The following is a 12,830-nucleotide window of genomic DNA, read 5'->3' on the forward strand; positions in this document are numbered from 1 at the left end:
AGGCATCTTTGGAGTGTTGTGGGTGGTGGTTGGGTTTTGGTTTTGTTTTGAAATGAGGCTGTAAGGAAGTTAAGTAGATCTTGATTTCATGCAACAGATCTGGCTTATCTTTTTCATCCCCCTTTGAGCAGGTACCCTGTGAAACTGACTTTACAGCATGAGAACTAATTTATTAATAAGCCACAAATGATACTGTTGGTATATTGTTGTACCTTGCAAGCCAGTTATTACTTAAATGTTAGGGGACGTCATCTTTTTTGAACAATATAAGAATATTTGATTCCCCATGTCCTGGAATTAGAATAGAAGAGAACAGAATAGGGATGGTGTGTGTTGAGTAATAGGAACTATGCTGAGTTCATCCATAGGGATCAGGCAATTCAAAACAATTGAAGAACTGGCAACGTGCCCCGGAAAAGGGAATCCTGTTTGGAAAACCTACAAAGGCAATCTCTTTTTACCTAAAGAATCTTGTTTTCTTATTGCAGATGATAAAGATTGGCAATCCTGGAATTTTAATAGTGACCATAAATGTGACACAGATAGCAGTGGTAAAAATAATTCCTCCTGTAGTCCTCTAAGGCACCCCCTCCTTTCCTCCCATCCTCTTCTCCTTCTGAAACAGAGCACTTTTATTCCAGGGCCATTTAAACTACTGGCTGTGCTTTAAATACTGTGATATCCTCTAATTGCTTCTGGTGCCAAAATCTGGGTAAACAAACATTTGCTTGAAAGGAAGGAATAAAAAGGAGCTTATGCACTAGTTTCCAGACAGGGCAGTCCTTTCTGGAAGTTTGACTTTTGTTTTGGAAAATTCAGTTTCCTTGTCCTGTTTTATTTGAATGTTTGCTTATGGATTGGCAGTGGGTAAAGTTCCCTATTGTTAGGGATGAAATAAAATGAGAATTTTGACGTATCTGTATGCTACCTGTGTGTAAGTATGACCATGTAAAACACAGGGTTTTAAAGCTATATGAGTTGCTATTTACGCAAAATAATCTAAAAATATTTAAGTGATTTTCTTTAAAAAAATAATTTCTATCACTCTCACCTTTAGCTACATTTGTGAATGCAATAGTTCTGGAATTTCATTATAAACTTGGGTTAAATAGCAGTGTTTATCAAAATCTTACCTGTGGGGTCTTTGAAAGTGGTCTGCAGGGGGTGTGTTGAGCTCTGTTAACTAATAAAATGGTTAGAGTTGTTGGTGACATGTTTGCTAACGATCCAGAGGGGTGAGTGGGAAATACTGATATTTGGCATTAGTCTTCCAGCTAAAGAAAAAAATAGGGAAATCATTTGCTTCCTAACTGAATGAATGAATGTTGAGTCCGCTTTGTGTTCAAAAAGTTTTCATATGCTTCCTACAATTACAGATATTAATTTGAAAGACATGCTGTGCTAGGGAAGAGCACAGGGTATATATTATAGGCAGATAATTTTACATATGTTTCCATGCTTTTTTCATCTCTAGGTCAATTGCAAAAGAGCTTGCTGACTGGCTTATCAGCAACAATGTAGTTGAGCACATTTTTGGACCAAATTTGCACATTGAGGTTTGTATAAAATTATTATTATTTTTAGTATAAACCTGGAGGAGTAACTTCTTGTTCTAGTAAATCTTTCCTCAATATGTTCTCACTTTGCAGATCATCAAACAGTGCCAAGTGATTCTGAATTTTCTTGCAGCTGAAGGGAGACTTAGTACTCAACACATAGACTGTATTTGGGCTGCAGCACAGGTATATATAAAATTTTTATAATTGCAGGAGTGATAAAAAAACAGAATGGAAGATGGCAAGTTGGTTTTGGTTTACATTTGTAAAGCTGAGTTTCTTACTTTTTCTTGTCTGTCTGCCTGAGTGTTTTGCTGACCAAAATTTTAAGTTCGGTAACTGCCACAATTACTGTTCTTTCATTAGATGCAAGAATTCACCTAGGCTACTTCTATACAAGAAAAAAAGGACATTGTGTAGCAAAGACATAGTGTTTTCACTAAGAATGAGGATGAGGATTGTAGGGTAGATGTAATATTTTTACTATAGTGCTAAGTTGCCTTGCTCCTATGTATTGTAGCTTCCATTTCTGTTACTCCTGGTGGGAACAATCAGGTGAAAATTGTGGCAGTAAAGTTTACAGCTGTGCTATAGTACTGGTGTTAAAACCTACAGAAGGCCCTGAGATTTTATTTTTGCTTGGTAAACCTGGAAACTCTGATAGGCTTTTTTCCTTCAGAAAGATATAGTTGTGTGCTGCTTTTAATGGATTGCTATGCTTTCTATTTTAGGTTGTGAAATCTTTTATTTAGGGGATTTGAATACAGTAGACATTTTGATTTCCTGTTGTGGAAACTGTTTTTCCATGGTTTAATTCTGCCTTTATTATTAAAAAAACCCCAAAACAAAACAAAAAAACAAACAACCACCCAACCAACCAAAAAAAAAACCCAAACCAGAAAAAACCCTCAAGGTTTCAGTGTCAATTTTTCTGAAAAATACACTCAAAATGAAGGTCAGAGAAATAAAATTGATCTTTTTGAACAGGTATAGAGAACATGCTTTTATACAAGTTAGAATTTGAGGGGGGGGGTTTTGTGTGTTCAGTATTTCTCTGTAATTTGTTTCAATCAAATACTACTGTTAAATGCATTCTGAAACCTCTGTAGTCCATTGTCATTATAACATGCAGCTGGTATGTTAATAAATGCTCATTATAACAGCATTCACTCTAATAGGCTCCAACAATTTTCTGTATCAAAGTAATTAATAATTACTTATTTCACTTACCTTTTTAAAGCAATACTTTACCTTCCTTGATGTTTTCGCACATGCAGTAATTCACACTAGTGTTAGACCTCTGGATTTTTTTCTATGTTTTATTCTATTATAAGAACTTAATATAATTGCCCAAATGTGATAATTCTTTTACAGTTCACCTGTTCATTTTGACATACTGATATTTTCAAAATACGTATGGTGGATATCAGAATTAAGTATATCCTGATTACTTCCTGTAAAATGTTGTTTTAAAGGCTGACACCTTGAGACTAAAAGAATAGAAGGCCTCAAAGAATATATTTTCCACTTTTTAAACTAACTTTTTGACAAAAATTTATCATTGTTGAGTTGAAGCAGATATCTCAAGATGTTTAAATGCATCCTTGTGTAGAACTCACGTAATTTCATTTCAGTTTGAATCCTCTGAAAGATGACCTGTACCCTATAAACTGCTGACATGAATATTTTATATGCCAGGAAGACAAAATAAAATAAATAAAGAATGAAAAAACCCCTTTTGAGCTGCATATGTGGTAACCAACATTAAGAATGTTTTTGCCTAGAACCTTCCTTACAAACATAATGCAACCCTTTGAGTGACCATGAAAACCAGCACTTAACCTAAGAGGAAACATCTAGGAACACTGTCACTTTAATGTGTAAATAGAGTAGTTAGCTGCTCTATTTGTCATTATTGTCATATTTTTTGACATCCATTACTGGAAAGACAAAAGAGTTATAAATAAACCTCACATAGTTCACACATCTGTTCTCTCAGTCTCATATTAGCCTGTAATGTCTTTATTTGTGTTTACCACTGCTAATAAGGTAATCATCGCAAATATTATTTCCCTCAGGATTAGCATATACACTAATATTTTAGAAGTTACATTTAAGTTAAAATGCAAAACAAACTTCCAGTTCTTCTTTTCACCAAATCACCTAGAACTGGAACTAAGGGAGATATTGTTACATTTGATTTCACTAAACCTTACATGCTTTACAATATAAAGATAAAGTTTAGTCAGAATTGCAAGGCTGATGTAGTTTGGAATTATTGGACAAATGCTTCCTGAGAATTTGTGCAAAGATGTTGTTTAATTGCTGCAATTTTATCAATCTTTGCTTTTTTTTTTAAAGTTTATTTTGCTGTTCCTGTTATCTTCTCTGTTTGTTTGTACTTTGTAGCTAAAGCATTGCAGTCGTTACATACATGATTTGTTTCCTTCTTTGATCAAAAACTTGGACCCTGTCCCACTTAGACACCTTCTTAACCTAGTCTCAACTCTTCATCCAAGTGCTCACACTGAACAGGTAAAGACAAGGCGAACAAAATCACTGTAACAAGAAAAGAAATTATGTTAGTATATTAAACAAGCATTATGGATTTGTCTTTGTCTTCTTGAAGGATTACATGTAAAAGTAATACTAATGCATAAGAGAGGAAACTATATGAGTAAAGTTGTCATGTTTCTTCATGTAGGCCTGTTCTGGCTTTTGAATTATAATTTTTTCAGAGATTTTTAAAGACTGCATAAGCACTGATAGAAGATTTTAACTTCATGTCTGAAGTTAAAAAGTGTTTCACATAACATTAATTTGTGCATTTGATTATTTTGATGAGTTTATTTTGGTGAGCTGTAGTATTGGCGTATACAAAGATTGACGGTGGATCTCTGCATACAAAACCTACTGCTTCTTAATGGCACTGTTATCTGGTTTTGTTTATAGACCTTGTATTTGGCATCAATGCTTATAAAAGCACTGTGGAATAATGCACTAGCAGCTAAGGCTCAGCTGTCAAAACAAAGCTCTTTTGCATCTTTACTGAGTACCAATCTGCCCATGGGAAACAAAAAAGGTATGTGGTTTTCCAATAGATCTGGTAGTTAAATTTTTAATTTTCATAGTCTCCTTCTTGACTTTGGACAAAAAGGACGTATAGAACTTTTTACTTGACGTATTTTTAAAAAGTGTCATGATGGCATATTTTTCAAGCAGAAGTTGAGGATAAAGACGAAAACATTAAAACTTTGTGAGCGTGTTTGGAAAGCTTTCTGTTTCAGATCAATTCTGTTTGTATTTCTAAAGTAGTAGGTATTTTTCTTTTTCTTTTTTTTTTTTTTTTTTTTAAATTCAGAGGATGGTCCATAACTCATCAATTAACTCTTCTTGTTCTGCTGAACACTGTAACTTACATAGCTACATAAAATCTTACAAAAGCTTATCTGATTTTTACCTAGTTTTTGATATGACATGCTATTTCTGGGGTTTTTTTGACTTGACTGTGTATTTCCCCACAGTCATTACTAAAGGTGCTGCCAAGCCATTTTACTGTAGTTTCCCTTTCTTTTCTTACTGCTGATTTTTATGAATCATGGACAACTATATGCTGACAAAAAGATTTTTAGTCACTTATTTTTCCATCCTGCTTTTTTCCTTCAGAAGAAGAGGAGCTCAGAAGAGCAGCCCCTTCACCTTGTAAGTATAGTTTTAGAAGTACACCACAATCTGAAACGTTTGATGCTACAGTGTTTTTCTACAGCTATCAAATTTGAATAGAGGAAAAACTAGTAAAAGTTTGAAATGATGTTTTTATGAGAAGTCAAATGAAAATTCTGTTTTGTGTAGAATCTAGGAAATTCATATAGCTGTGCTATATGCTGGCAAGAAGAGACATCAGAATACAAATTTTGTAGTAAAATGCTCAGTGTTCTGAACAGAATTTTTAGTGTTTAGATACACAGGTTGTTTGAGTTATGTCCCTTGTTCAACTGTTTGCAGGAAGAATGCTGTTGAGTTCAACATTTGAGGCAGTTTTATGTAATGCTGTTACATTCCAATTAATATATATCACAAAGTAACTGGGAAATGTGGTTTTGAAATAGGGTCACCAGCAGCAAGCCCTCAAAGTAGTGACAACAGTGACACCCATCAGAGTGGAGGAAGTGATATTGAAATGGAGGAACAGCTTATTAACAGAACAAAACATGTACAGCAACGACTTTCAGATACAGAGGTAAGAGTGTAAATCTTAGTCTGTTTTGTTCCTGAGGTGCCTATTATTAGCGATGGAAATAATTTTTTTCTGTAATCATTTCAAAACCTGAACAGGTACATAGCATGTATGCTTACCTGCAGCAGGATAGTAGATAGCTAGAATCTTTACTTAGATTCTGTGCAGTTTACATACAATATATTGTACCTTGCCTATGAACAAGTGCACTACAAAAAACCACCTCCTTGTATTTAAATTGTATTTCAGTAAGATTAATCTCTTAGTGAGGGATTGCATGACATATTGTTTGTGTGTCACACTGTCACTCTGTGTATGTGCAAAGCCTGCACATATACCCTGTTACGAATAAGGGAATGCAAGAATTAAATTATTAAATCTGAATCTTGCTCAGAGCGTTTTGTCATTGGCAACCAAATTGAGAAAGAATGAATGAAAACTTACAGATTTGACACTTGTCCTCATAAATGGAGAATGGTGTTTGAATGATGATGATGTTCATTGTGTATTTTCAGTGGAGTTTTATTTTTCCACCAATCTTAAAAAAAATACAATAATTTCAGGAATCCATGCAAGGAAGCTCTGATGAGACAGCCAACAGTGGTGAGGATGGCAGTAGTGGTCCTGGCAGTAGCAGTGGCCACAGCGATGGGTCCAGTAATGAGGCCAACTCCAGTCATGCAAGCCAGTCTGCTGGAAGCCCTGGCAGCGAGGTGCAGTCTGAAGACATTGCAGATATTGAAGCTCTCAAAGAGGAGGAGGATGAAGAGGAAGAAGATAGGAGTCATAATCCCCAGAAAAGCAGTAGGAGCACAGATCTACGAAGCAGGAAACTGGAATCACAAACAGGCATTTGTCTGGGAGATTCACAAGGGGCATCGGAGAGGAGTGGTGCAAATAATGGGGCAGGAAAGGACCGTGTTTTTAACACTGACTCTGTGACACCAGTGGATAATCGAATTAGAATGCTAGATGCTTGTTCTCATGCTGAGGATGCAGAACATGATATGACAGGGGAAATGAGCACTGCTCACATTTCACAAGGGTCTCAAGATTCTTGTATAACTCACACAGGGGACTTCCTTGGGGAAACTATTGGAAATGAATTATTTAACTGTCGACAATTCATTGGGCCACAGCATCACCACCACCACCACCACCACCACCATCACCATGACGGGTAGGTAGCTTGACATTTCTTCTGATTCCTTCTATAACAGAAATAAAAGTGGTAGCAAACTATTCAGTTTGGGTGGAAATTAGTGTGGACATTTTGCTACAGTTCAGGATAATTTTGTCTAACAGAGATGATAGTTATTGCAGATAGTTACACAGTAATCTGTTTTGTTAACATCTGATTAAAGTTTTTTGTGAAGTTTTTGTACTGAATAAATAAGACAACATTTAACAAAATGTTAAAATTGTTTTGGAAAACGCTGTATTTAGTTAACATTAAAGAAAACAACACAATCATCGTGGTAGTGAGACCTTCAATTTATCTGTAATTGTTTTTCAAATTCATATGAAGGTCTGCTGTTCAGAGAAATGATTCATCTTGACTTTAGCTTTAGGGAGATGTCTACTCCCTTGTAATCTGCTGTAAACAACTTTCTCTTGATATTGTCCATTCTAATATTCTTCTTTTACAGGCATATGGTTGATGATATGCTAAGTGCAGATGATGTCAGTTGCAGTAGTTCCCAAGTCAGTGCAAAATCAGAGAAAAATATGGCTGATTTTGATGGGGAAGAGTCTGGCTGTGAAGAAGAGCTTGTACAGATTAATTCACATGCGGAGCTAACATCTCATCTTCAGCAACACCTTCCTAACCTTGCCTCTATCTATCATGAACATCTTAGTCAAGGTAAGAGTGATAAAAAGGCAACAGAAAAACATTGTACTTCTAACTTGGTTTTATATCATTTTGAATTAGTCTCCAGTAATTAAAATAATCAAATTATTTTAACCATACATGTGTATTTGCCCAAAGAAACGGTGACTACTGAGATTTTACTGTTTCTCCAAGAAACTCATTTTTGTATCACGTTAGATGTAGCTGTGTTTACCTTTCTTAAATTTTTTTTCCCCATTTCTACTAGAGCTTTTAATGCAAGATGAAACAAATAAAGGCACTAAAGAGCCTAGCAAATGTTTTTTCTAATCAGTTATTAAGGTAAAAAGAAAAATGGTACTGAGATGTGAGGGTTTGTTTTTTTTTTCTCTCTCTGAAACCTTATGCAATTTTTCTTCTGGTGGGTGGATCTTATTGTGATGCCGTACATTTATCATCTTAAATGAATTAACCATAATGGGCTGTACAGAGGATAATTTTGGAAAAATGAGTTAAAATATAACTTGATATCTTAGGGAGCTTGCCTTAAAGGCCATTTATGCTATTTCATCTTACACTGCCAAATCTTCTAGTTTACTTCAGGGTGCAATTTAAGATGCTACTAAAGCACTTCTCAAGAATTATATCATCTTTCCATATGCTATTGTGGCAGCTTTATTTTCTGTTTTCTTCTCCTTTTAAATATAATGGAAGGTATGGTTAGTGAAGGTTTGACATTTTTCTTCACTGGTCTGGCAGAACCAAGTTTGCTATCTTCCAGCAGACAGTAAAACCAGAACTATTTATATCTTTTTCTGAAACACAGTTGAGTAAGAAGTCTCTTCTTTTTTTTGTTAGGCTTAACATTTCTTGTTTTGTGGAACTGAATTACAATTTCAGCCTGACATTGAAAATTTGGAAGGATTTTTTTTCTACAGAGTTGAATAAACTACTAAAACTTTGTCGTTAAAACATGCTGTAAATCAGCATATTTTTTCAATATTTTCCATAGATATTGCACATCTTACTGAAGATCCAAATTCTTGTTTGAGCATGAGGCCTTCAGTGCAGATTATTTTTGACACCCCTAGTTTTGCACGTGCAAATAATTACAGTGATCTGCACGCAATCTAAATTTTCTACTTGACTTTGCTGTTACATGAAAATAGTATCAAATAGTAGATAAATGAATGGTGCCAGCTGTGGCCACATAGAAGAAGGAAAATGTCTATCAGTGTTTATGAAAACAAGATGAGTTTCTAAAATCATGCACTTTGATACTTTATCGTATATAAAAAATGGTGTTTGTTTTTCCTGTTTTTTAGTTAGATATAGGAGATCATGCAGTATGAGGGGAATTTATTGAAATGTGCTTCCTTCTTGCTTTCCAACCATGGTAGTTATAAAGATACCTCCCTTCGGACCACAGCGCTACAGAAAGACTTAAGAAATATATTAATTACACTGTAAATTAAATCTAATTAAATTAAAAAGCAATTGCACCTGCATCTGCACTTCTTAAGTACTGTTTTTATTGCACCTTGCCATTAGCTAAAAACAGTGTAAATACTGGCTTAACTGTCCTGTTGACTTCTTGTATGGTCATAACGTTTTGTCTTCTTTTAAGAAACCATATGTGGAAAAAGGCTGCATTTACAATGTTGTTGTATGCACTTTAAAATAGCCAAGTTTACAAATAAAGCATGTTGTTGTTCGTGCACTTAGGGAATAATGTTCAGATTAGATAGTTCCTTCTATTTATTCAATAACGGTCTTTATATTTTGTTCAGGACCAGCAGTTCATAAACATCAATATAATAGCAATGCGGTGACGGACATTAATTTGGATAATGTTTGTAAGAAAGGAAATACCCTTTTGTGGGATCTGGTCCAGGATGAAGATGCAGTAAGTTGAATACCAGAAAATAATGTTTTTTTAAAAGAAAATAAATATATACTATTCAGTGACCTTTCTTTCTACTTGCTGTAGATTCATCTCTCTGAAGGGTTAATAAATGAAGCAGAGAAGCTGCTCTGTTCTTTAGTATGCTGGTTCACTGACAGACAGATTCGAATGAGATTTATTGAAGGCTGCTTAGAAAATTTAGCAAACAACAGGTAACTTAAATCATAAATTATCTGTTTTTACATTTATCCTTTTTTGCAACCTATAGGAAATCTTAGTTGACTGTAACAGTTATTTAACTTTACAGGAAGACAAGTTAAACCAGACAAAAGCAAAAGTATAAAAATAGTTTCAAGGTGTTAATGGCTGTATCTGATGTTCCATTTTTCTATTCTATCAGTGTCCTGAATTTCTCATCTTGTTGCATTTGTCTGTTCTCCCGTCTGCCAGAGGTTACTGCCTTCCTGCCAGTTGGTAAAATTGGGTCCATATCTTAGCCAGTTGAGTGCAAGGTCAAGTGCCTTAGCATAAGCATTTTTAATTGAATATTTAGATTTTACATGCAAGTGGCTGAGGAACAGACATGTTCTTTCCCACCAAGTCTATTGTGGGGTTTAATTTCTGTGAAGAAGCAGCTGGAAGTAGAAGTAATACCTTGACCTCAGATAACTTGTTTTAATACCAGCCAAAGCTGTGAGATTGTACAGTTTGAGGACTGGCAAAAGTGGAATTTATTTTGTTGATACAGCCAATCAACTGCTGGACATCACCTGCAGTGTTAGGTTGTTACCTTGCTAAGAACTGTATTTGTGAGATGAGTTACAAGCATACTGAGATATTAATTAATAAAAGAAATGTGAAGATACTTATCACGGATACAAAAGTTCCTTTACATGCAGTTTATGCAATTCTTGAGTTTTCCTAGATAGTTGTCTTACAGTAGACACCTACTTGTGTCTATAATGGTTGGAGGCAGATTTATTTCTATGTCATCTGTTTGTAGAAAAACCATACTCATTTTGCTTTCAAAAGATAAGTATTATGAAACTCAAAAAGAAGAATTTATCTTGAAATTTAAATAATTTGTAATAAGAAAAATGTATACTGTTTTATTTTTATACTTGTCCAACAGCTGTATGTCCAAGGTATTACACGTAAAGAATTTGAAGTATGTGTAATTCAGATTCAGAAAATTAATAGGCTGACATGATGGTAAACTTCACATGGATATTGCCAGTGCTTTTGGTTAGCCTATTTGCTCACTGAACCTGAGCTTCTCAAAGTAATTTTAGAATTGACTATTTTAATTTTGTAACAAGCATATATTTTCGTCATTTCTCTCTTTCTCCTTTTAGATCAGTAGTAGTTTCACTTCGTCTTCTTCCAAAGCTGTTTGGTACGTTTCAACAATTTGGGAGCAGTTATGATACGCATTGGATAACAATGTAAGTAAGCCCCCTGTCCCCAACAGACTAAACCAACAGAAGTGATGACATTTAGGGGACTGCTGCAAGGCTTGCTCCTTTAGTGTGGTCCAAATTAATAATGACCTAAGGTTATCATCTGTCTGTTATCTGGCCTAGTTGTATGAGCTTGTCTGATCACTCAGGCCTAGATTTCTTCATAATACGCACTACTGTCGTAACTGAGGTGAAGACTAATTTATATATTTTTTTTAATCTCCACCCTTAAAGGGTGGAGATGAAAAAATCCCAAAGGACTTGCAGACAGTACTAGACATCCAGTAGTAGTGTATTGTAAAAGGTTGTGGTAAATTGATGTTGCATCATTCTGTTCTGACTGTATATCAAGTACTGTATATCAAGTAATAAAAGATTTGGTTTATACGAAAACCTTTAAAATGTGAAGATATATAGTTTAGCATTCCTTACTAAAACAAACTATATAGCTAGCTGATTTAACTATAGAGAACGGACTGCCGGAATTTCTGGGAAAGATTACAGTGATTATCAGCAATTTTTCTTGGCCTTTTTGACATGACGTTTAAATATATGCCCAGTTCTGAGTTTTGGCTTAAACTTTTTCTGAATTAGGGCCTTTAGGAACAGTTTTCATGGTCTCAAAAGGGAGGGTTCTCTGTCAGTCCTATGCCTGAAAATAACGACAACGAAAAAGAAGAAGAGAGTACTGTACTGGAAAATACACCTGAATTAATGGTAGATGGAAAATTGAATGTTTATTTTGGTTTTATGTGTATGCAATTTTCCTGTAATAACTTTCTAATTTCTGTAGTTTTTCTGATCTTTTTAAGCAAACCATAATACTTTCTGCCCTTTAAATTGACACAGGTGGGCAGAAAAGGAACTTAATATGATGAAACTTTTCTTTGATAATTTGGTACACTACATTCAGGCAGTCAGGGAAGGACGACATAAACATGCATTGTAAGTACACAACTGACTTGGAGTGTTTGATATGTTATGTTTTTAAACGTTTCTTTTCTGCTTTTCTTCTGGTGCTTCTGATGTGTTCTTATAAGTAAATACTTTCTACAGGTACATTATATGCTTAGGGAGACAAAGGTCTGTAAAAATAATAACATCTTAAATAGCTTCCATTTCCTTAAAAAAAACACACAACAACTCTCATGTCATTTTTGTTAGACATTATGTTGAATATTTGTTTACAAATAAAGCACGAAGATTTTCTATATTCAAATCAATTTAAAGTGATTTCATATCATAAAAGTATTCAAATGTTTCCGTTTTAAAATCTGTTATCTTTAACCTTTGCAGTAGTTTCTTTCTGTTTAACACATTCATCTGCACTTTCCAATCTGGATGATTAAAATTAGGTGTATATAGCGATACAATTGATATCACTAGTGTATCTACAAGTATACAATATCTCCAAGTATACAATATCTCAATTGTATCTACAAGTGATAAAATTTCTAGATCCCAATCATGGAGGAATAGACTATTCATGTTTTGACAGATGTCAAAGTCAGTATATAAATATGGACATCCACAACAGAAAAATATTGCTATTTATGGGTCAGATTTTTACTTCATCATACACCTTTATATTGGACATTGCTCTAGTGAAAAATTACTTCGTGGGCTGTTTGAAAGTGGGATGAATTGCTTTAAATTCAGGCAAAATGGTATGTTGTTCTGCTCCTTTGACCCTTAAGCTTCTACCTTATAAACAGAAATAAATTTAATATTCTTATATGTTATGAAAATGTTTTTATAAAGAGTGTGTATCAGCTGGGATCAGAAATTCAGAGTAGAAATAACAGCATTTTACAAGTTAGGGAAAACATTAAGGTCAGAT

General features: G+C 34.4%; 1 protein-coding gene across 9 annotated transcripts in view; it reads left to right on the forward strand.

Annotated features, from left to right (window-relative positions):
* Positions 1-12,830, forward strand: part of USP34 (ubiquitin specific peptidase 34) — a 140,977-nt gene that overhangs the window by 54,701 nt on the left and 73,446 nt on the right. For 8 of the 9 annotated variants that reach the window (XM_075496947.1, XM_075496951.1, XM_075496948.1 and 5 more), the window contains 12 exons: positions 1,475-1,556; positions 1,650-1,742; positions 3,966-4,091; positions 4,509-4,638; positions 5,223-5,258; positions 5,666-5,796; positions 6,357-6,973; positions 7,443-7,657; positions 9,415-9,530; positions 9,615-9,742; positions 10,886-10,975; positions 11,840-11,935. In XM_075496947.1, coding sequence (XP_075353062.1) covers positions 1,475-1,556; positions 1,650-1,742; positions 3,966-4,091; positions 4,509-4,638; positions 5,223-5,258; positions 5,666-5,796; positions 6,357-6,973; positions 7,443-7,657; positions 9,415-9,530; positions 9,615-9,742; positions 10,886-10,975; positions 11,840-11,935 — 1,860 coding nt within the window. The remainder of the gene's footprint in view (positions 1-1,474; positions 1,557-1,649; positions 1,743-3,965; positions 4,092-4,508; positions 4,639-5,222; positions 5,259-5,665; positions 5,797-6,356; positions 6,974-7,442; positions 7,658-9,414; positions 9,531-9,614; positions 9,743-10,885; positions 10,976-11,839; positions 11,936-12,830) is intronic. The other variant, XM_075496949.1, reaches the window with a different exon arrangement.

Source organism: Mycteria americana, chromosome 3 (assembly GCF_035582795.1).
Source record: "Mycteria americana isolate JAX WOST 10 ecotype Jacksonville Zoo and Gardens chromosome 3, USCA_MyAme_1.0, whole genome shotgun sequence".
Taxonomy (NCBI): domain Eukaryota; kingdom Metazoa; phylum Chordata; class Aves; order Ciconiiformes; family Ciconiidae; genus Mycteria; species Mycteria americana.